The 24,890-nt window shown below is 44.5% G+C and overlaps 3 protein-coding genes across 14 annotated transcripts; 2 read left to right on the plus strand and 1 right to left on the minus strand.

Annotated features, from left to right (window-relative positions):
* The first annotated feature begins 5,038 nt into the window (after window positions 1-5,038).
* TINF2 (TERF1 interacting nuclear factor 2) lies at window positions 5,039-10,898 on the plus strand. Of its 9 annotated transcripts, XR_014058591.1 has the most exons (12): window positions 5,283-5,547; window positions 5,666-5,770; window positions 5,885-5,986; window positions 6,065-6,172; window positions 6,270-6,366; window positions 6,666-7,125; window positions 7,212-7,264; window positions 7,372-7,463; window positions 7,859-7,911; window positions 8,507-9,267; window positions 9,892-10,293; window positions 10,795-10,898. XR_014058591.1 is itself a non-coding variant. In XM_081506428.1 (11 exons), exons 2-10 carry the CDS (start codon window positions 5,530-5,532, stop codon window positions 10,060-10,062), a joined length of 1,206 nt encoding a protein of 401 aa, XP_081362554.1. In that variant the 5' UTR covers window positions 5,039-5,311; window positions 5,402-5,529; the 3' UTR covers window positions 10,063-10,091; window positions 10,795-10,898. The 9 variants fall into 9 exon arrangements, 3 of the variants coding, with proteins under 3 accessions (XP_081362554.1, XP_081362553.1, XP_081362552.1); XM_081506428.1 differs by lacking the exons at window positions 7,859-7,911; window positions 8,507-9,267 and having other exon boundaries at window positions 5,039-5,311; window positions 5,402-5,547; window positions 9,892-10,091; XR_014058589.1 differs by having other exon boundaries at window positions 7,586-7,911; window positions 9,892-10,898.
* On the minus strand, window positions 8,330-14,795 carry GMPR2 (guanosine monophosphate reductase 2). 4 transcript variants are annotated; one of them, XM_081506430.1, is made up of 10 exons: window positions 14,606-14,795; window positions 14,108-14,203; window positions 13,847-13,966; window positions 11,532-11,615; window positions 11,215-11,388; window positions 10,342-10,423; window positions 10,145-10,251; window positions 9,917-9,959; window positions 9,088-9,247; window positions 8,330-8,896 (listed from the first exon to the last, which is right to left on the minus strand). In XM_081506430.1, the coding sequence occupies exons 2-10, from the start codon at window positions 14,192-14,194 to the stop codon at window positions 8,707-8,709; spliced, it is 1,047 nt and encodes a 348-aa protein (XP_081362556.1). In that variant the 5' UTR covers window positions 14,195-14,203; window positions 14,606-14,795; the 3' UTR covers window positions 8,330-8,706. The 4 variants fall into 4 exon arrangements, with proteins under 4 accessions (XP_081362556.1, XP_081362555.1, XP_081362558.1 ...); XM_081506429.1 differs by having other exon boundaries at window positions 14,108-14,221; XM_081506432.1 differs by lacking the exon at window positions 11,532-11,615.
* A 312-nt stretch (window positions 14,796-15,107) lies between these two features.
* NEDD8 (NEDD8 ubiquitin like modifier) lies at window positions 15,108-24,515 on the plus strand. Its single transcript, XM_081506453.1, has 4 exons — window positions 15,108-15,218; window positions 23,281-23,328; window positions 23,497-23,579; window positions 24,149-24,515. Exons 1-4 carry the CDS (start codon window positions 15,201-15,203, stop codon window positions 24,243-24,245), a joined length of 246 nt encoding a protein of 81 aa, XP_081362579.1. The 5' UTR covers window positions 15,108-15,200; the 3' UTR covers window positions 24,246-24,515.
* The last annotated feature ends 375 nt before the right edge of the window (window positions 24,516-24,890 follow it).

A 24,890-nucleotide genomic window follows, 5' to 3' on the forward strand; every position in this document is an offset into this window, starting at 1 on the left:
ATGCTCAACATCACTCATTATTAGAGAAATGCAAATCAAAACCACAATGAGGTATCATTTCACACCAGTCAGAATGGCTGCTATCCAAAAGTCTACAAGCAATAAATGCTGGAGAGGGTGTGGAGAAAAGGGAACCCCCTTACACTGTTGGTGGGAATGCAAACTAGTACAGCCACTATGGAGAACAGTATGGAGATTCCTTAAAAAACTGGAAATAGAACTGCCATATGACCCAGCAATCCCACTGCTGGGCATATACACCGAGGAAACCAGAATTGAAAGAGACACATGTACCCCAATGTTCATCGCAGCACTGTTTACAGTAGCCAGGACATGGAAGCAACCTAGATGTCCATCAGCAGACGAATGGATAAGGAAGCTGTGGTACATATACACAATGGAATATTACTCAGCCATTAAAAAAATACATTTGAATCGGTTCTACTGAGATGGATGAAACTGGAGCCCATTATACAGAGTGAAGTAAGCCAGAAAGAAAAACAACAATACAGGTAAGTTTTAAAATCCATGCTGGAGCAGCTTATGTTATGGCTACACTTCCAATGCTTTCCCAACACCCTTGGAACCATGCAAAGTGCTACCCTCATCTATTTGGCCTTGCAGCCTTCTCTAACTCAACTCGACCACTTGCCCCTGGCCCTGCTGCCTCAGCCCCACAGTCCTTCTGCTTCTCAAATTCACCAACCTTCTACCTAAGCCTTGGCATCTATTCTTCCTTCTGGAGGAACACTCTTCCCTGTGGCATGGCTGCCCCTCATTCTTCAGGTCTCAACTCAGATGTCACCTCCCTCAAAAGAGAGGGGATGTAGGTATACCTATGGCTGATTCATGTTGAGGTTTGACAGAAAACAACAAAATTCTGCAAAGCAATTATCCTTCAATTAAAAAATAAATTAATTTAAAAAAAAAGATGTCACCTCCCCATAGAGCTCTTCTCTATCCATCAATCTGATTAGTTGGTTACCTCTGGTCTCTTAAGTATATCACACTATTTTATTTTGTATCCTACTTAGCACTTGTTTAACATCAGTGTGCTTGTTTGTTCATTAAATTCTGTCTCTTTTCTCTAAAATGTAAGCTCCTTAAGAGCTTATCTGTCTGTTCACACCCAGGACCCAGAACTGGGTCCAGCACAGAGCTTCACAAGAAGTGTTTGCTACTTATACACTTAAAAGCAACAGTTTGCAAGATTTAACTTATAATTGTTCCTTGAATTTGTGGAGCAAACTCTGATAGTTGTATGCTTTTTAATAAAAATGATGTGACTTATTTGATTAATCTTTCATTCCTAGAAATTTAAGTCTTCCCAAAGTTTTACAATTTAATTTTTTTTCTATTTTTTTAAAATTGAAGTATAGCTGATTTACAGTGTTGTGTTAATTTCTACTGTGCAACAGTCATTCATTATACGTGTACGTATACATTCTTTTAAAATACTTTGCCATTATAGTTTATCACAGGATATTGAATATATAGTTCCCTGTGCTATACAGAAGGACTTTGTTGTTTATCTGTTCTATACATACTAGTTTGCATCTGCTAATCCCCAAATCTCAGTCCATCCCTCCCCTCCCCTCCAAAGGTTTTGCTATTCTGAATAGAGCTATAATAAATATCCTTGTACAAGAAAATAAATCTTTGGGCTCATTTTAAATTATTTCCTTAAGATAACCCCCAGAGTGAGAATTATTACACAAACAAGATTGAACACATTTAAGGTGGTTCAATACACTTTATTAGTTTCCATAAAGGGGAGCAGTAATACATCAGTATCTCTTTTTATTGAACTTGGGGGAAAATGTGAGAGCTTAAGATTTCTAACAACTTTGTAACTTGCTTCACATTTATTCACTTTATCCTGGTCCTCTGCATGTATCAGAGTTCAAAAATGCTTGAAATCCTCAAAAAAGAAAAACAAAAATAACAACAAAAAAACAGGAAGGCAATGCTATTCTCCAAACAGCTAGAGGGAAAGAAACAAATATATGTTGAGCTCCTACTATGAGTTAAGCTCAAACTGGGTGCTTTATACGGATCATCTCCTTTAATTTTCTGGGGGTGAGCATCAGAATCCCTATTGTCCCAGCTTAATTTGTTCTTAGGCCTCTGGCTCCCCTCCCATTAGAACGGAAGGGCAAGGACCTTATCTCTCTTACTCACACTGATTCATAGTCTGTGACATACTAGGTGTTCATTAAATATCTGTTGAATGGAAAATGAACTAAATTGGAGGGTGATGGGGCCTCTGGAGGCTTAGGAGTGCAGTGGAGGATTATGTTTTGGAGCATTTGTGGGAAGAATGCATGAGGGATAACTAGTCCAGCTCTGGGAAGAGATAATTGGGTACTCAGGGAGAACTGAGTAATGACCAGCTGAGCAAAACTCTTACTGGGATTGTACCTCAGCAAAAGTACTAGGGGAAACCTATTTAATACCATTTACATTTTATATGATTATTTCCTTTACATCATCCTTTATATAACAGAGTGCCTTTCTTAAAAAATTAAAGATGTATGCTTAGTTTTGGTTTTAAGAAATTCACTAGAAGACTTCCTTGGTGGCTCAGTGGTAAAGAATCCACCTACCAATGCAGGAGATACATGTTCAATCCCTGACCCGGGAAGATCCCACATGCCTCGGAGCAACTAAGCTCATGCACCACAACTACTGAGCCTGAGATCTAGAGCCAGTACTCCACAACAAGAAAAGTCACGGCAATGAGAAGCCCAAACACCACAACTAGAGAGTAGCCCCAGTTTGCCACAACTAGAGAAAGTCCACGCATAGCAATGAAGACACAGTACAGCCAAAAATAAAATTTTTAAAAAAATTTAAAAAGAAATCTGCTAGAGTTGCTGAGGAAGGCTTGGGGAGATAACTATGAGGGGTTTTGTGGAGGTAGTCATCACACGGGCCACAGAAGATGAAAGTCAAGTCCAAGAGGCAAGGACAAAGGAATCATCCAGCATGCACAAAGCACAAAATATGAGACAACTCAGTATATCATGAAATGCAAGCAGTTTGAAGAGGATTGGCCTATAGGTGCATGATAAGTGCAAAGTGGCAAGCAGTGTGTTAGAAGAGGTAAATTTATCCAGATCATTAAAAATCCTTTTGCCATATTTTGGAGCTTGGACTTTCTTTTGAAAATAAGGGGGAGCTTTCAGTTAGGGATGATGTGATCAATTTTGCATTTCAACAGATTTATGATGAAAGCAACATGGAAAAGAAATTAGGAGTTGGGCTGGAGGTGGGGAGACTAGTCTTCTCAATGTGAGAGGCAGCGAACCTGAAATAAGATACAGACTGTGAGCATGAAAAAAAGAGGGCTAAGTTTGAAGGTTCCATTAGAAGTAGAACTGATTAGACTTGGTGAGGGATTAGATTTGGATAACAGAGAGGACAAACTTAAGGGAAGTGGTCTTGTTTTCTGAGTCACGGGTAAAGAAACATGTCATGCACAGAAATACAGAGGCCAGAAGAAAGAATAGAATTTAAAATATAAGATAATTTTCAGTTTTCAGTCTGGCATATATGGAGCTTAGAAGTTCTTCTCACTTCTGTCCTTACAAGAAGGATGAACAGAAAATCAAAAACCAGGGGAAAATCTTGAACGAAGCCTGAGGAGTAGAAGTGGGTACATCTTACCTATAGAGGAGCAAGGATAAGAATTACATTGGGGGAATTTCCTGATGGTCCAGTGATTAGAACTGTGTACTTGCACTGTCAGGGCCAGATTCAATCCCTGGTTGGGGAACTAAGACCCGGCAACCCATGAGGGGCAGACAAAATAATAATAATAATTACATCGGACTTCTTCAGAAACCATGGGAGAAGAGAGCACAGTAAAATGTCTAAAGTGTTGAAGGAAAAAAAGTCCATCAACCTAGACTTCTGTATCCAACAAGATTATCTCTCAAAAGTGAAGGCGTAACACTTTTTCAGGCAAACAAAAATTGAGGGAGTCTGCAGCCAGAAGACCTGACTTGCAAGATATGCTAAAAGAAATTCTTCAGAAAGAAGAAAAACGACATAGGTCAGAAACTCAGATCTACATTAAGGCAGAACGTTAAGGAAAAAAATAAAGGTAAAATAAAAAAGGAAGGTAACTAGAATTTCATAGATGTCTGATTTGAGTACTTTGGAACTTCCAGCTAGATGTCCCGCAGGCAGTCGAATGCATGGCTCTGCACAGAAGACTGATCTCGGGTGGAGACAGGGAGGAGTATAGGGGCCATTATCTCTAAGAAAGGAGATGGCCCATGGAAAGGGTAGTTTCACTAAATCCGTATAAGGCAGTCAGAGCAGATAATTAATTCAGAAAACAAAGAATACACACTGTTTCAAGGTTCTGTCCCTGGCAACGGAAATAAGGAGAGACCCCAGGAAGGGTGACAAGAAGAAAGACAAGTTATATGAGGGGGCTAACTGGAGTAAGCGCACGACAGAATTCGAAAAAGGAAATCTATGTTATTATTTTTAGCACTACACGCCTTTAAAAAGTATATCAAAGAAAGAAAGACACAAAAAATTACCTATAGTCTCACCATCTAGAAAAAAGTTAACAATCTGACGTATTTTTTCAAACTCTGTATTTTATTTTTTAAGGGCGGGCGCCCTCTCTTGTTCTGTAAAAAGAATCGAACTCTTACTGGAAGCCGCGCGCCGCCCGGGGAAGGCTTTGCAGACGCTGGTATGGGCGCTGGGATTTAAGGAATCGGATTTGAGAGGCTGAAGGCGATGGAGATGGAAAGTGGCACGAGCCTCCCTTTACAGACTAGAAAGTCAAGTCTTCAAAGAAGGAAGCGCTTTCTCTGCAGGTTCCCCGATATAATGCAACGGTTGGGGGCGGAGCCCAGATCCGCGGTCCCCTCCACCCCGAAGCTGTCGGAAGTGCGGGGAAGCGAGGGCGGGGACCAGCAGCGGCGCCGGATCTGCCAGGGCGTGGCCTTGTGACGCGACGTCACGTATCCCCTGTCTGGCAGCCCATTTGTTCGCCACTACCACCCTTTTCCCGGGTAGAAGAACTGGTCGCAGAGCCGGAAGCGAGGTAGCCTTCGGGTTTGAGACAGCGGCGGCGTTTCAGGCAGAGCGGTCTAGTGCCAGTGGAGCTGGCCAGCTTTTCCATTTGGGCTCCATCCCGAGTTGGAGAGAGACCCCAGAATTCTGGTGGCCCTTGGGAGGCGCAGAGTTGGATAGCCAAGTATCCGTTGCATACTGAAATAGCGGAGCCAGAGAGGGCCACCGGAAGCCCCGCCCCTGGGAGGAGTCGGGAAGCCGCGCCGGGGAGGTACGAACCCGAAGAGACGGCCCCTGGGGTGGGGTCCGCCGGCCATGGCCACACCCCCGGAGGCCGGTCCCGCTGCTCTTCGCCTTGTAGCTGCTGCCAGCTGGCAAGTCATTCGCGGACGCTGCGTGGAGCATTTCCCCCGAGTATTGGAGTTTCTGCGATACCTGCGTGCTGCTGCCCCTGGCTTGGTTCGCTACCGGCATCATGAACGCCTGTGTATGGGCCTAAAGGCCAAGGTATTGGAACCAATAGGACCTGGTAGAGGGAATAGGGGCCGACTGCTTGGGGATGGAACCGGTAGGAAAAGGGCAGTTTGCTCCGATATGGGCATTCTGAGCTCAGTACCCTCCACAGTTGGTGGTGGACCTCATCCTGCAGGGCCGGCCTTGGGCCCAGGTTCTAAATGCCCTGCATCACCACTTCCCCGAGTCTGGACCTCTAGTGCGGGACCCCAAAATGGTGAGTAACCCTTGAAGCAAGCCCTACCCGTCAACTGATGCAGCAAAGTTGCTCCTCTTCCTGGTCACTGGATCCTGGTGCCCCTAACCTGTTTGCCTTCCTTACCCTCGACAGACAAAGCAGGATCTGAGGAAGATTTCAGAGGCTCAGGAAACCTTTTGCCAGCAGGTGAAGCAGCTGGCAGAAGCCCCTGTTGATTTGGCTTCGAAGCTGCAGGTGGGACTGGCTTCTTTGGAAGCAATGGTGTAGCTGTTGGCTCTAGCCTTCTCTGACCTGCTGCTTTTCCTCCTGCAGGAACTTGAACAAGAGTATGGGGAAACTTTTCTGGCTGCCATGGAAAAGCTGTTTTTTGAATATCTGTGTCAGCTGGAAAAAGCACTGCCTACGCTGCAGGCACAGCAGGTTTTGTTGGGGCAAAACACATAAGGGCAGAATGCTGGGGTGGCAGATGGGGTTGTAACAAGGCCTGTGGTCTTCATGCTTCTCTCCCTGCCCACAGCTTCAGGATGTGCTGAGTTGGATGCAGCCTGGAGTTTCTATTACTTCTTCTTTTGTCTTGAACCAATATGCCATGGACATGGGGTGGCCACTTCCAGGTACCAGGACCATGTAGGAGAACTAAGAATTTTGGGGGTGGAGTGTTTAGCTTGAGACCTTTTGAGACAGGTCTCAAAAGGGTTGAACCAATATGCCATGGACATGGGGTGGCCACTTCCAGGTACCAGGACCATGTAGGAGAACTAAGAATTTTGGGGGTGGAGTGTTTAGCTTGAGACCTTTTGAGACAGGTCTCAAAAGCCCACTGGAAGGGTTATATGAGCCTGAGGTATAAGAAACTGAACTGAGTGAATGTGTTAGAATTTTAGCTTTTTAAGGAGCCTGTTTTCTTCTTCAGAATGCTCTGCTACTGATTCAGTGAACACGACAGAGCCCTCAGAACAGAGTCCTCCTCAGCAACCAAGCCCAGCACTCCACGACCCTCTGCCAAAAGCCTCGCCTGGCCCACTGCTTCCTCAGGGACCAGCCTCAAGGAAGCATCCAGAACCTCTGGCCGGCCACCATTTCAATCTGGCCCCTCTAGGCCGGCGAAGAATCCAGTCCCAGTGGGCACCCACTAGCAGAGGCCATAAGGAGCGCCCCACAGTCATGCTGCTCCCCTTTAGGGATGTGGGTTCGCCAGCCCAGGTCATATCTAAGCCTGGGAAGAGCAAAGACAGCACACACACAGCAGATCCAGCAGGTGTTGTGGGCACCAGAGCAGCCTCGACCGGGAAGTCTAGGAGTCCATCCAAGACCCTGGGAGGAAGAGCTCTGAAGGAGAATCCAATTGACTCATCTGCCTCAGAGCAAAAAGAGTGAGTAGAACAGCTGCTTCTTCCTACTAGAAGCACATGCCCTGCCTTCTTCCCTTTCACCTTGTCTTTGCTTGCTCCCACCTCAGGAACTGCCACATGGAACCACTAAGATTGTCATTATCACCTCCTAGGAAGTCAGGTAGGTCTCCTGAGTCAGAACCAGATCAAACAGCTTTCTCTCCTGGGGACTCCTGAGGATCTGTATTCACTGAGGAGAGTACCTGGACTCTGCTTTCCTCCCTACAGTGTGTCCTCCATCTCTGTACAGCTCTGACATTACCATAGGGGACCTGGTTTTGGACTCTGACGAGGAAGAAGATAGCCAGAGGGAAGGAAGGGTGAGTAGGAAAGCTGGGAAGGGGATGGGTGGGCAGAACAAGACAGAAAGTGACATGCTCTAGGATATGGAGGGCTCAGGGCACGTTTCAATGATAGGATCTCCCTGCTCCCTTCTCTGCAGGAATCTCTGGAAAACTATCAGAAGACAAAGTTTGACACCCTGATCCCCACGTTCTGTGAATACCTACCCTCTTGTGGCCCCAGCACTGTGTCTATCCCCTTCCCTGACTATACAGACAGTTCTAGAATCCTGTGATAAGACTGAAATGCCCACGACATTCTGCCTGTCTCCTTTCTCTCACACAGTTTAGTGGGGATAAAGTGGAAGCCTGGGCTTGGGTTGCCTGACTACAATGCTGAAGTTACTTTGTAATGCTTGATAATTAAATTTCAGATTTGTTAAAACACTGTCTTGGTGCAAGGAAGGGGAATGAAACCTTCTCTAAGGTCAGTGTAGGTCATTCTTTAGAAACACAACCAGCCTCTCTGGTGCTGGAAGCGGATCCTTTTGCCATTTTACTTCCCTTGGAGAGTGTTGTTCAGACATGCCCAATTACCAGGGCTGAGAGCCTGGAAGATAAATTTCCTTTTGCTATTCTGAAAATACTCGGTGGTCTGATGCCAGAGTATACTTTGTAAATTCTCATGCTGCCAGGTTCCTTGGGGGTAGTGGCTCTAGAATGGAGATATTTCATGGGAAGGGTACTCACTGTCTCTGACTCCACTGGGTCAGTGCTGACTCCTCCACTTGCCCTGGGGTAGCACCCAAATGCCAGCCTTATGCAGAAAACCCCAGAATCTCAAAGTCATTGGGATCTCTCTTTATTGAGGTATTTAAAGTATATAAACGCTTCCACACTTTGTAGATATTCAAAGGTCTATTTAATGAATCTGATGAACAAAACATGATTCTAAAAGCCTACCTCTACCAGAACCAAGGCCATATAAAACATTTATGTATGAATAGCCTCTCTTCTTTTTAATCATCTTCAGAATGCTGGGTCCTGATTCCCACTTGATTCTCTCAACTTCCTTTTCTCAGCCTGCCTGCCTTGCTTCCTCCCCACTGAGTGTCCTCGGCATTTTGCATGTGCAATAGAAAAGTACAGAATTACTGCAGGAGCCCTCAGGAAAGGGTAGGAAATGATCAAGTAATAGCCTGAGTGGCTGGGATGAGAGGGGGGCCCACTTGGGAGCCCTGTGGTGGATGCTAGAGCCCTGGGAGGGCAGAACTGCTCAGGTCTAGCTCTCGTCACTGAAGATTGGATTCACCTGCTGGGTGACACGGATGAAGGTAGTTCGCCGGCTCAGCTCCTTCAGCTTAGCTGCTCCCACGTAAGTGCAGGTGGAGCGGATGCCTCCAAGAATGTCTCGGATGGTATGTTCCACATCCCCTTTAAAGGGCACCTCCACCGTCTTTCCCTCTGAGGCCCTTAGAAGAAGAAAAGCTTTCTTTTCTTGCTGGATTCCTTACCCTGGTCTCTAGCATTTAGTCCTTCCCTGTTCATCACTTTTCTTCCAAGAACTGTACCATCCATATCCCAGCAACCATGAGTTTTGCCATCACCCTTCTTGGAAAGTCATGCTTTCCATGAACCCTTGGCTTCTGGCCACCACACCTACCTGTACTCAGCCACACCCCCGGCATACTTCTTCATGGCCATTTCGGAACTCATGCCGTAGAAGAGCTTGTACTTCCTGCCATTCCTCTCGATGAGCTCACCACCTGACTCACTGTGCCCAGCCAGCATGCCGCCCAGCATCACGAAGTCAGCCCCTGCCCCTGCCAGCACCAGCGAGAGGGTAAGAGATGAAACTGGCCCAGGTGCCCAAACTGTCACCCTCAGAAGCAACTCACCAAGTTTTCAGGCCTGACAATGATTATGGCATCTTCCTGGTTTTGTTTCCTTAGCTGGCTCATAACCCAAGCGCACAGGCCTGCTCTGCCCTGACTTCTGTTCCTCAGTAGGCCAGACTTTCCCAAGAATTTCAAAAAGAGTCTGCTAGGCTTCTGCTCTCTGCTTTTTGTTGCTTTTGCCATCTTCTGGTCACCTCTTTTTACTGTGCCCAGCCAAACAAGACTCACTTCAAGTGTCCCAAGAGCAAAGGTCTCCAATTTCAGTGTGAGCAAGGATGCCCCAGGAAGCTGGGGAAGTACAGATCTGCAGCCCTACCCCCCAGAGCTAGAGCCTGTGGATGCAGTGTGGGGCTCGGACCTCCACACCATCCAGCAGTCCAGGGAATGGTGCAGATGGTCTTGGCCCACATTTAGAGAGTTCGTATCAGAGTTTCAGAATGTCCCCTGCTGGCCTGCCCCAGGTGACACCATAGACTTCTGGGTCCCTAGTCATATTATAAAAGAACAGCTTTCTTGGACTTCCCTGGCCTGATCCTAGACCCTCAGAGGTGACTCATCCTCTTCTACAGGATCCTCCTTATGTGCCCTCCTTACCGAAAGCCTTGGCCACATCCCCAGGACAGCTGCAGCCTCCATCCTGCAAAGTAAGGAGCACTGTGAAGAGACAGCATGGATGCCCCAAGCCCTCTAGGAGGTCCCAGCGGTCCAGCTCAGTGCTGACAGGGACCCAGGAGCCCTGATCATACTCTACCAGAACCTCCAGACGTGGGTGAGAACCCAGATGTTTGGCAGCTTCATACCCTACCCTGCCCTTGACCTTACTGAAATGATGTGACCTTTGAGGCCATGAGCAGCATCTGCACACTCCATCACTGCACTTAGCTGTGGATACCCAACTCCGGTTTTCTTCCGGGTTGTACACACGGAGCCTGAGAAGAATTTGACAAGAATGAGGATGAAGTCCTCCACAGGTATCTGCCACTGGAGGGTGGCCAGTGGCCCCCAGTGAACCAGCTTACCTGGTCCAATTCCCACTTTGATGATGTCAGCCCCAGAGAGGATCAGCTCTTCCACCATTTCTCCTGTTACCACATTCCCTGCCTGGGACAGAACCATCAAAACAGCATTCTCAGGGTCAGAAAGAGAGGAGGTCATGTGCTTCCAACATTATTACAAAGAAGAGTCCCTGGGTTCCCCTTTTAGATGAGTCACTTCAAAGGACCCTGCTTCCCAAGCTGAGTTAAGGGGTGAGTGGCCAGTGTCACTGTTGTACTAGGGTAAAGTAGGGGTCCAACTGGAATAAGCTCACACCAGATTTACAGTAGATGTATCTCTCCCCACAGGACACCCAAACATATCCTGTGCTTAAGTTGTTATGTCATGAAACCTCTCTGGCTTCAGGGGAAGTGGGAGGACATGGTAATGTAGGCTAAGTACCCACCTACCCAATTGTATTTGCTTTTGATGAACAGGACAGAGAGACCCCACGATGCTATGAAGAAAACAAGGCCTTGTCATCGCTCCCCTGAGCTTGTAAAAAAATAAAACTGCATTTCATGCAACCCCTTGAATGTAAGACTGTAGTGTCTGTCCATGTCTTTGGGCAGGTGTGTATGTACCAGAGATATGTGCAATGCATAAGTGTTCCGTTGTGGTTTGGTGAGTGACATCGGGTACTGGATTTACAAGGCTGTGTATCAAGGGTCAGAGAAAATGGCAATGGCCAGTAAACAAAAACTAAAATGGGGAACCGTGGATAACCACCCAGTGACATGATTAAGTGGACTAGGAAATGCAGTAGAGGAGAAAGGAACTGTTATAACAAAACAGAGTGGCAGGAAAGAGTGGAGGAAGGAGAGGAATGGACCCACTAGAGGGTAACAGAGACATACCATGATGGTGTGTTCAGGGAAGCGTTTCCGCACATCCTTCACAAATTCAACAAAGTGTTCAGAGTAGCCATTGGCCACATCCAGGCATACATACTTAACCTGGGGAATAGCGTTCAGGATCTGTTCCAGCTGCTCAAAGTCTGAAGAGCCTGTGCCTGAGCTGGCAGCCAGATGCTGTGAGAGAAAGGGCCATGAGCATGTCAGAGACAACATGGCTGGTTAGCCAACGGGAGTGGGGAGGTCAGCGTTGGAAGCCAAGCAAAAAGGATTCTCAGAAGACTGGGCTAAGCAAGGGATCAGGGGAGGACCAGTGTTACCTCAAGACAGTCAGGATTCTGGCTAGCAAACTCTTTCCACTGCTTGAGGTTGTAGTGTTTATGGACAGCAGTGAAGAGGGAGAACTGGGGAGAAGAAAGAGCCGTTAAAAAGGAAAGAACTTTGTTAGAATCTCTTTCTCTGGAAATAGACCTTTATATTATCCTATCTGAGGGACAAAAGGACTGAAGTCTGGGAAAAGCAACTTGAAGATGTCAGTGGTTGAGCTGAGACTTCAGTTCCACCATTATTCTCCCTACAAATGCAATCGGGCTTTTCCACATAAGCTAGTACTTGCCCAACACTCCCACCAAAGCACTAAGTCATCTGGATTGGATTTCACCTGCCAGCGCGTGTAGTGCTTCTGACTTAAAAGGTGACAAGAACAAGCTGTTGGTGCAGTGGGATAAGCAGCAGACGAGAGAACCATGAAAAGGCTGAACAGAGACTGCCTGCCTGCACTGACTCAGCTCTTCCTCCTATGACAACCTAGTACAGAACTAGCCTATTTTAGGTATTTTCTTGTCCACTTATCAGCAGTAATTCAGTGAGCCTAAATGCTCACAAAATCAAAAAAGGTAAAGCCTTAAGGTTAACAGCCAATAAGGTACTACCCTTTCTCCATCTCCACTAAAGTAATGGACAAAAGGGTCTTTCCCAGTGGTCCAGTGGTTAAGACTCACTTCTCATGCAGGGGGTGTGGGTTCGATCCCTGGTCCCACATGCTGTGACGCATGGCACCCCTCCACACACACAAAAAAAGTAATGGACCAACCTGAAAAGTCTGTTTCATTCAGCCTATTTCAGCTAACCAAGTTCAAGGCTAGAATGACTCATCAGACTTAGGTTCCCTAGCTCAAAAAATTGCAGATAATACCCCAATACTCTGAGAAAGGCATTCAAAGGCCACTGTGAATGCTGGTGTTTGTGCTTTAAAAGTGCAGACATACAAATAAACAAGACAGCAGTTGAGAAAGCACAAATCTTGCAACTGATAAGAGATCCAAGGGAGTCACACATTAGCCAGCAGTAAGAAGTGCAAATGCTATACTTAGAGATCATCAACACCCAGCTAAAGCTGCTACTGAATTCTGCTCTCTCAGCAACACTCTGCCACCAAAAAGAAAAATAAACAACAACAACAAAATCACTCTAGGAAGTCATCACACCTGGGAGATATCTTGGCACAGGGTGGCATGATGAATACATTCAATTACATACCAAGCTAGAGATCTAGAAAAAGGTCCTTGCTTGCACTCAACCTTTTAATTATTACTGAGATTTGCCTGTATCTCTAAAATCTGACTTCTTCAGCATTCATCAGCAGAAACGAAAAGCCAGTCTCAATACAAAGCATCAAGACATTCCCAGCAAGGTCCATACATTGTAGGACATCTGTTAACACTGAAATCAGATTCACCATTCCTTAACTCTACTGGATAGGCCAGGTGGACAACGGGCAACAGTGGGATTCCTAAGCAGAGAGTGAATGGCAACAGTAATATGGTACTAAAGCTGCATAACTATGAACCTCAGAGAAATGACTGCAGACACTCCAGAAAGACTTACAGCAATCAGAAACAGAGAAAGGGAGACAAAGTCCTTAAGGATAACAGAGCCACAAGCAGCAGCAGAATCCATCAACCAGGGCTACATGCATTAACCAGAAGAGTGTATACGTCCTCAGGATACCCAAAGTAACTATCTACTTTCTCAGCTACAAGTATAGAAGCAAGTAATATAACTGACAGGAGCAGAATCTTCCATTTTGGAAACAAGCAATAACCTGTATAAGAAAAACATTCCATTTTGGGCACATCCCAGAACACCCAGGAACCTAGGACTTAAAAAAAAAGGAAGATTAAAAAAACAAAAAAAATGGCAGGTGTGAAAGAAACTAAATTTCTTCTCTCTAGGATTTTCTAGTTGGGAATTTTTGAATGCTCAAACTATATTTAGTTTCTGGACTAAAACAGTGAATGCTGAGTATCCTAACAGTAGTGTAAAGAGAGATGCATGTGGTTTGTAGAGGGTGATCTGGGTAGTGGGAAAAATTGGCAGAATGTTTAAAATGCTGGACAGGAGAAAAGGGAAGTTTCTGTTAAAATGGGTGCAAAACTTAGCTTTGAATCTCCCTAAGTCAGATGGTCATTTAAAGTTATCAGATAAAGAGGCCTTAGAACTATTGCAGAAAGCAGTAAATCAAACATCCTAACTGTTAATTGCCAGAGCTGACCTGGGATGGGAGTGGGGATGCAGATACCTCTGCAGTCAGCCCACAAAACACCATAAGGAAGGGACATGAGGGAAGTCCTACCTTACAGAGGACCTTGGCCATCTCAAAGGTGCCCACAGTATCCATATTGGCAGCAATAATGGGGATCCCAGTGTACATCTGCTTTGAGTTCCGAAATGCAAAGGATCTTGTGAGATCCACCTGCAGATGCGAACAGAAAACTGAGAGGTTCACTCATCCAAAAACAAGTACTGCAGGAGAGCAAAAGCCAGGAATCGTTCCCAGTTCAGGCCCTCCAAGGAGCTTGGGATGAAGAAAGAGCAACTAGGAAAGCAGGCTCACCTCACTTCGAGACTTAAGGGTACTGCGTTTGGGCCTCAACAGGACATCCTTGAAATCCAGTTTGACGTCGTTGTCGATGTGAGGCATGGCAGGGACCTCAAGATAGCAATGAATCTGAGGGTTGGAAGGTAGGAAAAGTCTGGGAGAGGGTAGCTGAGTCAACTTCCCTTTAGTTCTTAATGCCCTGTTAGGGTTGGGGGGCTTATCTCTCTCCTAGTTTAATCGTGGAAAGTCTGGGCATTGACTGAGGTACAGTCCCTGAAGAATGTCACTTCAGACCCATGCGGTTTCAATTACTCTCGGTGTCTTCAACAAATAGTACTATTTGTTGGGGGAGAACTGGGATGGAGTCGTGAGTGACCCTAAAATGGTGCATTCTTTTCCCCACCACTCTTCTTTCTGCCACCCTTACAAAGACCAATCTGGAGTAAGGGGCAGATTTGGGAGCGAGGAGTGGTGGGTTTCTCATAAACCAGCTTCCGGGATAGGGGTACTCACTTCCTGTCGCCGTGATCCAGAGGGCAGTTGACTGACTCTTCTCTCGCTTAACCACAGCCTCGCGCAGCCCCGCTGAGCCTTGTGGGATAACAGTTGGGCTAATTTGCCGCAGAGAACTAGCAAAGGGGGAATTCCAGCTTCGGGGGCAGCCGTGCAAGGCCTTCTGGGTAACAGTTCACACACTGAGAATGCCGTCGGATCCGAGGGACAGGGGACTACAACTCCCAGAGTGGGACGCGCGGAGCTGCCCCCTGGCATGATGGGAGTAGTAGTTCGTTCCGCGCCCGCTTATTACTAGCCCCAACTCACTGGGGACTCGCAGAATTGTCATCTCTGCTGTGACTAAGCTGGCTGCCTTTTTACCTTCTTTTTTTTTTCTTTCACTACGCCACCGAAACGAAACGCAGAAATATTCCTGAGCCTTTCCGGAACTCCTTGGAAAGAAGGGGGTGGGGGAGTGCGAGGCAGGGGTGGAGCCTGGCAGTGACCCGGAAGCAGAAGTGATTCCTACAGGCGGAGTGCTGGGGAGAGGCATCGGCGACCGCAGCGGCAGAAGCAGCCGTTAATCTGTGTGCAGCCCCAAGCTGAGAAGAAGATGCTAATTAAAGTGAAGGTGGGAGCACCACTAGCCTTGCCAAGACGCAGTGGTACTGGGCTGGCCGCTGTGCCTTAAGGGAGAAACCGGGAAGGAAAACTACGTCTTTCCCGAGCCTGGAGAGGGTTGACAGCTTCGGGGCTCCGCGCGAGGGGTGCCGGGAGGTAGCGGGGGAGGCCCAAGAGGACTTTGAGAGCAGGGGGTTGGCCCCGCCAGGGGTCTCTTCCTTACTTGCTTTTATTCCAGGGCCGCCTTTGTCCGAAGTCTCGCTGTTTGTATGCACCCCCGCGGTCATAGAGAGGGCCTAGCAGCATCTTGGCCTCCTTATCTCTCGGTTTCTTGAAATAAGCTCTGTTCTCCACCCTTCGTCCCCAAGTTACCCGCTTCTCCCAGGCCCTAACGTAGGCTACTCCTAGCACGGCACAGCACAAAAGCATCAGCCTAGGGAACTGGGGCCTCCCAGAAACTAGACTGTAAGCCTTGGCTAATTGTTGCCAAGATGTAATATCTCAGCCTTCCTTCAGGAGCCAAAGGTGGGAGCGTGTTCAGTCAGCACCTGCCTTTCTGAGCCAGCATCCTGGACTAGCCTCACTTCCTTGACTGAGGCAGGTTAGTTATCAGTGCCCTAGTACGCGATCTCCATCCCGCCTCCCATGGTTCTTCACTAATTCCCAACCCTCATTATCCCTACCTGCAATTTCCTCCTTTGTGCCTTAAGACGGAGGGACAAAAACTAACAATTGGTGCGGTGCAACGTTAAACGTTTTTAACTGCTAAGTAAGTCTGTCGTTACTGCATCTGCTCCTTAGTGTATTTACCACGCATAATAGCCATTAACATCTTCAGCGCTTCTGAACTAAGGATTGAGTTCTTAGCTCTCTTAGCTAAGGAGTGAGGCCAAGCAGCATTTTAAGTTCATTGTTTTTTAAAATTTGAATAATGACTTATAGCTTATAGCTCAGTTGGTAAAGAATCCGCCTGCAATGCAGGAGACTTGGGTTCGATTCCTGGGTCAGGAAAATAGATCCCCTAGAGAAGGAAATGGCAACCCACTTCAGTGTTCTTGCCTGGAGAATCCCATGGACAGAGGAGCTTGGCAGGCTGCAGTCCATGGGGTCGCAAGAGTTGGACGCGACTTAGCAAGTAAACCACATATTTTCATTTCCTTTGGATAAATACCAAGGAATGGAATTACTGGGTCATGTATAACTTTAAAAGAAACTGCCAAACAGTTCTCCAAAATGTGGTACCACTTTACATCCCCACCTCTGCAGTGAGTAAGCATTCTAGCTGCTCTGCACCCATCTTTATTTTAGCTGTTACAGTGGGTGTGAAATGTTATCTCAATCAGGTTTAAATTAATCACTGTTGGTCTTCCCTCACCACAGCACTTTGTCACTGCACCTTGTATTTGGACAGTAATGATCAGTACGGCATTTCCTTGTATGTTGGTTGGTTTTATTAATTGTATGTCTCATTGTCTCTTGATTGTAACTCTTCACTTGAAAAAGATTGTTGACAGAGGCTGAGTCACTTAATTCCTTTTGTATCCCCTCCAGTGCTTAGAGCAGAATGTTAAGCTTAGGTTCATCATAGACCAGTTGAATACCATTGGATATAGTCCCAGGTCACAATGATCAGATTTGAGGGAGGAAACCCAGTATGACACGATCTTTTAAAATTGTTCAGTTTTAAACAGTTTTAATTTATGGACAATTTCAAACATATACAACAGCAAAGAGAAGGAATAATGTACCCTATGTTGTTGTTTAGTCACTAAGTCATGTCCAGCTCTTTTGTGATCCCATGGACTATAGTCCACCAGGCTCCTCTAGGTCCATGGGATTTCCTAGTCAAGAATACTGGAGTGTGTTGCCATTTCCTTCTCCAGGGCATCTTCCCAACCCAAGGATTGGACCCAGGGATCAAACCCACGTCTCCTGCATTGGCAGGCGGATTCTTTACCACTGAGCCACCAGGGAAGCCCAAAGCACCCTATATGCAACTTCAAAACTATCATCTCATGGCCAATCCTATTTTATTTATACTCACCACTTTTCTTACTCGATATTTTAAGAAGCAAATCCCAGATAGCATAGCATGTATTATTTGTACATATTTCCGTATTTATCTGTAAAAAAGAATCTTTTTCCTAACATAACCATAATTATTACACCTAAAACATCAGTGATAACTTCTCACTATCATTGTCTTACTTATTTTTTACAGTTTGTTTGAATCAGGATCCAATTAAGATTCATACATTGTACTTGGTTGATAAGTATTTTAGGCCTCTTTAAACCTGTAATTCTCCATTGCCTCCATTTTTTCTTGTTGAATAACCTAGATTGTTGGCCCCATAGAGTTTCCTGTATTTTGGATTTTGCTGATTACATCCCCATGTTGTCTTTTAATATATTCCTTTCTTCTTTATTTCCTGTCAATTGATAATAAGATCTAGAGGCTCAGTTAGTCCTATTTGTCTGTTCATGTGAGAATAATTCATGGGTGGTTTTGTGACATTTACTTCTGTCAGGTTGTTTTGCTTTCTTTGATGTTAGTAGTTGCCTAGATCTATTATTTCCTTGGAGTTTACAAAATGAGGATATTCGGATTTTATTGTTGCTTCCTACGTAAGCTGGAATGCTTGAGCAGTGTCCAGCACAGTGCCCATTAGCCCACGTGGGCTATCAAGCACTTGAAATGTGGCCAGTGAGACTGAGGAATTGAAGTTTTATTTCAGTTATTTATTTTATTTGTATTTAATTTTAGTTAATTTAAATATAAGAACTAAAACTTTATTCAGCCCTTGGGAAACCTTTTAACTTGTTTGGGACAAGTTAGGAATGTAAATCTTTTTCAACTGTAAATTATGAAAAAAGTTTTTAAATCTTCTTAATACTTATTTATGTGGCTGCATTGGGTCTTAGCTGCATCATGTGGGATCTTTTGTTGCGGCATATGGACTCTGGCTCAGTAGTTGTGGCGCTCCGGCTTAGTTGCTCCTCGGCATGTGGGATCTTAGTTCCCCTACTAGGGATTGAACCCTGATCCCCTGCATTGCAAGGCGGATTCTTAACCACTGGACCACCAAGGAAGTCCTATCAGCTGTAAATTATGAAATTTAAATACAGGTCACGTATTTTAGATGAAAACTTACCATCTGAATTGAAGTGTGCTGTAAGTATGAAATGCACACAGGATTTTGAAGATTTAGTTAGAAAAAAGAATGTAAAATATATTAATAATTTGAATCTATTGGGTTTCAGAATATTAAAATTACACCTTTAAAAAATGTGGCTCAGTTCAGTCACTCAGTCGTGTCCAACTCTGCGACCCCATGAACCACAGCATGCCAGGCCTCCTTGTCCATCACCAACTCCAGGAGTCCACCTAAACCCATGTCCATTGAGTCGGTGTTGCCATCCAGCCATCTCATCCTCTGTTGTCCCCTTCTCCTCCTGCCCTCAATCTTTCCCAGCATCAGGGTCTTTTCAAATGATTCAGCTCTTCGCATCAGGTGGCCAAAGTATTGGAGTTTCAGCTTCAACATCAGTCCTTCCATTGAACACCCAGGACTGACCTCCTTTAGGATGGACTGGTTGGATCTCCTTGCAGTCCAAGGGACTCTCAAGAGTCTTCTCCAAACACCACAGTTCAAAAGCATCAATTCTTCGGTGCTCAGGTTTCTTTATAGTCCAACTCACGCATCCATACATGACCACTGGAAAAACCATAGCCTTGACTAGGCAGACCTTTGTTGGCAAAGTAATGTCTCTGCTTTTTAATATGCTCTCTAGGTTGGTCATAACTTTCCTTCCAAGGAGTAAGCGTCTTTTAATTTCATGGCTACAATCACCATCTGTAGTGATTTTGGCACCCAGAAAAATAAAGTCTGCCACTGTTTCCACTGTTTCCCCTTTGCCATGAAGTGATGGGACCGGATGCCATGATATTAGTTTTCTCAATGTTGAGCTTTAAGCCAACTTTTTCACTCTCCTCTTTCAGTTTCATCAAGAGGCTCTTTGAAGTTCTTCTTTACTTTCTGCCATAAGGGTGGTGTCATCTGCATATCTGAGGTTATTGATATTTCTCCTGGTAATCTTGATTCCAGCTTGTGCTTCCTCCAGCCCAGTGTTTCTCATGATGTACCCTGCATATATAAGTGAAATAACCAGGGTGACAATATACAGCGTTGACGTACTCCTTTTCCTATTTGGAACCAGTCTGTTGTTCCATGTCCAGTTCTAACTGTTGCTTCCTGACCTGCATACAGATTTCTCAAGAGGCATGTCAGGTGGTCTGGTATTCCCATCTCTTTAAGAATTTTCCACAGTTTATTGTGATCCATACAGTCAAAGGCTTTGGCATAGTCAATAAAGCAGAAGTAGATGTTTTTCTGGAACTCTCTTGCTTTTTTGATGATCCAGCGGATGTTGGCAATTTGATCTCTGGTTCCTCTGCCTTTTCTAAATCCAGCTTGAACATCTGGAAGTTCACGGTTCACGTATTGCTGAGGCCTGGCTTGGAGAATTTTAAGCATTACTTTACTAGCGTGTGAGATGAGTGCAATTGTGCGGTAGTGGCTACTAGAATATTTAATATTGTATATATGGCTGTCACTTAAGTTTCTGTCTCTAGTAGACGGTGCTATTTTAAAGAATTGTTTCCTTATACTCTCATCAAGGACATTGTTTGTTTTTTTTTCATCCCAGTGTGTTCATGGTTTTTAAAAATGGAAAACAGAAAAAAAGCAACAAAGAAAGTAATTTAAGTCAGCCATAATCTCACAACTCAAGATAAAAGCACTGATATGTATATCCTTTCAAACTTTTTTTGAAAGCATATAAATACACGTGTTTATTGATTTATTTACAAAATTAGAATTATACTATTAGTCTAAACACGATTTGAGGACTCTGTGATTTCCCCCCTGTGTCTATACCATAATTGATTTAACCTTCAATTGTATGATATTTAGATGCTGTTTCTAGTTTTGCAGTTTCAAAAGGTTGCAGTCCATTGTCATAGATATATTTATGGACATATTATTTTCCCAGAAGTGTTGTTGCTGGGATACCATATGCCAAATTGCTGTCTGGATACATTCATAGGCTTTTATAGTCAATCTCAGAAACAAGAGGACCAGTCCTAGACTTTTAGAATTTGTAAACCAGTAATTTTTTTCAAATGCTGTAAAGCCCAAGCATCCAACTCTTGGGGGGGCAGTTCTAGGCCTCCTGTTAGAGTCTTCTGTACTCTTTAAAAATTGTTATTATTAAATCAGAATGAATATTTATTAATATCCATATAAATAAAGGAATATATTTTTATTAGAAATGTAAATAGTACAGATAAAGGGAGAGTTAGCTTTGGTAAACCCTCTGCTCAGTCCTACTCCCCTTCTCAAGGATAATCATTATTTTAGGAGATATGTATACTTTTAATCCTTTTTATGTATGTATGTATATATCTACATATAGAAAGTGATACTAATCATATATTCTTTTAGATCTTTCCATGTCTGTGTATAAGCTGTTGCATAATAAATATATCATTCTATGGGTGTACCATAGTTTGTTTTCTTATTAATAGGCATTAAGCTATTTCTAGTGTTTTGCTTTTATGAAAGGTGTTACAATATACCTTATATGTTCCTTTTTGAATATGTACTAAAATTTCACGTTTTTCCTTTAGATTAGTTACCTAGAAATAGAATTGTCTGGTTAAAGAGTCTTTTGACTTAAAGTATTAAGAACAATAAAGTGAAATATTCGTGGACAACACAGAATTGTATACTTTTCATTTGGTCAGGAAAGAGCCTAAAAAATATACCATGTATTGTCACTGTCATTTCATAAAAGGACATTTTAACAGCTGAATATATTTAGTTTCAGGGCTTCCCAGGTGGCACAGTAGTAAAGAATCCGCCTGCCAATGCAGGAGATGCAAGAGACACAGCTTCGATCCCTGGGTTGGGAAGGTTCCCTGGAGTAGGAAATGGCAACCTGCTCCTGTATTTTTGCAGAAAATCAGAGGAGTGTGGTGGGCTACAGTCCATGGGGTCACAAAGAGTCAGACACAATCAAGAACCCACTCACATATTTAGCTTCATGAAAATCTCACTGTTGTCATTACTTTGCTCATTTTAACATAGACTATTGAATTTTCATATAGACCAGCTTGGGTTGGGGTGGAAACTTGAGAATCACTATTGTAATTTATTATTTTGCATCCAAACAGGTCAATCCAAGGGAGTTACTCCTGCATTTTTTTTTTTTTTTAATATCCTTAGTACTGAGCCATTCTCATGGTTGAGAAATTAGGTCCTATGTCCTTTCTTCATGCTCGTCCCATAAGTGGGAACCATATGTTATTTTGTGATCTGCCACAGGAGTGTACATTGAGTCCCAATACTAGATCACCCGGGCTTCCCAGGTGGCTCAGTGGTAAAGAATCCACCTGCCAAGGAAGGAGTTGGAGATGCAGGTTCGATCCCTGGGTCAGGAAGGTCCCCTGGAGAAGGAAATGGCAACCCACTCAAGTATTCTTGCCTGGAAAATCCCATGGACAGAGGAGCCTGGCGAACTACAGTCCATGGGGTCATAAAGAATCAGATGTGACTTAGCAACTGAGCATGCATGCACTAGATCAGCCAGACTCAGGCAGTGCTGAATATGGAGCAAAAAGCTCTGGTTCTGGGGCCAGAGAATTTGTATTTGGATCCATACTTTCCTTGTGACATCATAGGCATGCTTTTTAACCTCTCCAAACCCCATTTTCCTGATCTATAAATGGTTATAGGAATAGTACATATCTCTAAGTTACTTGAAGGATTAAATGTATTGATGCGTGTAAGACACTTGGCATGGTTTCTGACTCTTAGAAAGTGTTCAGTAAGTGTTGGCTGTGATCGTAACATGATCTTCAGTGTATTTAGTGAGTGAAGTCGCTCAGTTGAGTCCGACTCTTTGTGACCCTATGGACTGTAGCCTACCAGGGTCCTCCGTCCATGGGATTTTCCGAGCAAGAATACTGGAGTGGGTTGCCATTTCCTTCTCCAGGAGATCTTCCTGACCCAGGGATTGAACCCGTGTCTCCCGCATTGTAGGCAGACGCTTTACCGTCTGAGCCACCAGTGTATTTAGCCTTTCCATTAACATTTATTGACTGCTTATATGTCATACAACGTACTTGGTGCTTAGACTGGGAAGATTGAACAGTCTCTGTCCTTTAGGAAGCTGGAGTGTAAGTTGGAGAGTTTGACACTTAAACAAGTAGCTGTAATGTCTATTAAAGTGCATTGGTGACAAGTTATCAATCTTAAAGGGTCCCTTGAAGGTTTGAGAAAGAGTAGAAGAGGGGATGGCAACAAGGAAAACAGTAGAAGCAAAGAAAATGCCCCTAAATTAGACCATCCATTTGTAGTCTAGATTACTGTAGACTGATGCAGGTGGAGCTTTAAGAGCAAGGATGGATGGAGATAAGAATGGATGAAGCACAGCATTTGTAAGTGTACAGTTGTGTTTTGGGTATCAGCAACCCTTAGCCTATGGAAGAAGTCAAGAAGACCAGAACTGCAATTTTAGGATTTAGGTGAAAATCTGGAGAAGATACAGGAGAATAGAATGTTGAGTTCTAGTATTGCTTAAAAAGCTGGTCAGAGGTGATCTCTAGTGTCCTTGAGAATGCTTTGAATTATCTGAGTGTTAATTTCTAGCATTAGTACATAAAACAAGGTCCTTTTCAAAGGAATACTCTCCTTAGGACAACTCTCATTGCTGTCTTATCCAAAGGAGTTAGAGTATTCTCATGGATTCTAATTGGGTCGGGGATGAAATGACCTGTGAGATTAAGAGGTCAAATGGTTTACAGACTCTTCCCCTATCAAAGTTGTCCACAGCCTAAAAATGTCTGAAATTGGGTATGAGCAAATACTCCTGACACTTCAAATCAACTTTGCTGAGAGTGTGCATTTCTCAGAAAGAAGTTGATCCCCCAAGGCTAGGCCAGGATGTTTTACCTAGGAGACAAATTGTATACTGAACTATAAGATTCATGAAACCCTTGCCTATTTCAGACGCTGACCGGAAAGGAGATTGAGATTGACATTGAACCCACGGACAAGGTAATGTATGCCCAGTACCTCTCCATGCCTATCTCTCTACATGTACCTTTGCCTGGGTATGCTGATGAAATTAGTCCTTTTGCTCTCATGCTATCTGCATAGCTCTTGTTCTTTCCACTTCCATGGTCCCTTCCCCTGAGCAGCCCCTGACTACTTGTACCCCTAAAGGTGGAACGAATTAAGGAGCGTGTGGAGGAGAAAGAGGGAATTCCACCACAGCAGCAGCGGCTCATCTACAGTGGTAAACAGATGTAAGTATGGAAGGGAAATGAAGGTATGGTGATGGTTTTTTTGTTTTGGCTATGCTAGGTCTTTGCTGTGCTGGCTTTGCTCTAGTTGAATGTGTGGGATTCTCAATGCAGTGACTTCTCTTGGTGCAGAGCACCAGCTACAGGGCATGTGGGCTTCAGTAGTTTCAACTCCCGGGATCTAGAGCACAGGCTCAACAGTTGTGGTGCATGGGTTTAGTTGCTTCTCGGCACGAGGGATCTTTCCAGATCAGGGATTAAACCTCTGTCTCCTGCATTGGCAGGTTGATTCTTTACCACTGAGCCACCAGGGAAGTCTGAAAATATCTCTAATTTCTCTTGTTAACAGGTTACCCATATTGCTAGTACCCCTGTGCGCTTTTGTGGGCTTTTGTCTGTGTTCAAAATTGAAAGAAATATCAAATTACAGTTGGGGGTTAGTAAAAATATAAAGATGTAATTTTTTTTCTCATATGCATTTATAGATCTCCAGAGATCCATGAAACCCAGGTTAAGAATGCCACTCTGAAGGGTATTTCTAATAACTTTTTTTCTTTTGCCTCTTCCTGTAGGAATGATGAGAAGACAGCAGCTGATTACAAGATATTAGGTGGTTCAGTCCTCCATCTGGTGTTGGCTCTGAGAGGAGGAGGTGGTCTTAGGCAGTGATGGACTCCGCTCCATTTTACCTCCTTGCCCTGTCACTAATAATGAGGCATCATATATCCTCTCACTCTGTGGGACACCAGAGCCACTCCCCTCTCCCCTGGATGCCCAGTCTTGTGTGTCTGTTGGGAGACTGTGAGGACCCCAGGAGGCAGTGTTCCTAGCCCAAAGGGCCCTTGCTGGCTATTGGGTTTTAGTTTGCAGTCCTTTGTGCTTCCCTCTCTTATGGCTGTGTCCCTGGTTCTCAATAAAATATTTCTTGACCTCCTGGAATCTTTCTTCTATTGTACAAATGTGACTGAAATCAAAGTGGACCCAGGGAATTCCCCAGTGATTCAGTGGTTAGGATTCCATGCTTTCACTGCTGAGGGCTGGAGTTTAAGTCCCTAGTTGGGGAACTAAGATCCCACAAGGTGGGTGGGATCTTAGTTTTGGGTGTGGCCAAAAAACCCCAGAACGGACCCAGTGCACACCCAGTTACACCAGGCTGAAGGATTGGGACAATGGAAGGAAATGTACCCTTAGAGGAATTCTCAAACTGTAAGTGTATACTCAGGAGTGTGCTAGAGCCACCTGTTACTTGTGCCAGAACTAATCGTTGGCATCTTTCCCAGCCCCATATTAACTGGCTTCATGTTGATAGCTTGA

This window comes from Giraffa tippelskirchi, chromosome 7 (assembly GCF_054371585.1).
Source record: "Giraffa tippelskirchi isolate mGirTip1 chromosome 7, T2T-mGirTip1v1.2.pri, whole genome shotgun sequence".
NCBI lineage: Eukaryota > Metazoa > Chordata > Mammalia > Artiodactyla > Giraffidae > Giraffa > Giraffa tippelskirchi.

Coding starts and splice junctions, on each gene's coding strand:
- NEDD8 (XM_081506453.1), top strand. Junction 23,329..23,496: donor ACATTGAACCCACGGACAAG/GTAATGTATGCC, acceptor GTACCCCTAAAG/GTGGAACGAATTAAGGAGCG. Junction 23,580..24,148: donor ATCTACAGTGGTAAACAGAT/GTAAGTATGGAA, acceptor CTCTTCCTGTAG/GAATGATGAGAAGACAGCAG.
- TINF2 (XM_081506426.1), top strand. CDS start 5,356: ATGGCCACACCCCCGGAGGCCGGTCCCGCTGCTCTTCGCCTTGTAGCT. Junction 5,987..6,064: donor ATTTGGCTTCGAAGCTGCAG/GTGGGACTGGCT, acceptor TTCCTCCTGCAG/GAACTTGAACAAGAGTATGG. Junction 6,367..6,665: donor CATGGGGTGGCCACTTCCAG/GTACCAGGACCA, acceptor TTTCTTCTTCAG/AATGCTCTGCTACTGATTCA.
- GMPR2 (XM_081506430.1), bottom strand. CDS start 14,194: ATGCCTCACATCGACAACGACGTCAAACTGGATTTCAAGGATGTCCTG. Junction 10,424..11,214: donor TCCCTGAACACACCATCATG/GTATGTCTCTGT, acceptor GTTCTGTCCCAG/GCAGGGAATGTGGTAACAGG. Junction 8,897..9,087: donor GGGGGTGTGGCTGAGTACAG/GTAGGTGTGGTG, acceptor TCTTCTTCTAAG/GGCCTCAGAGGGAAAGACGG.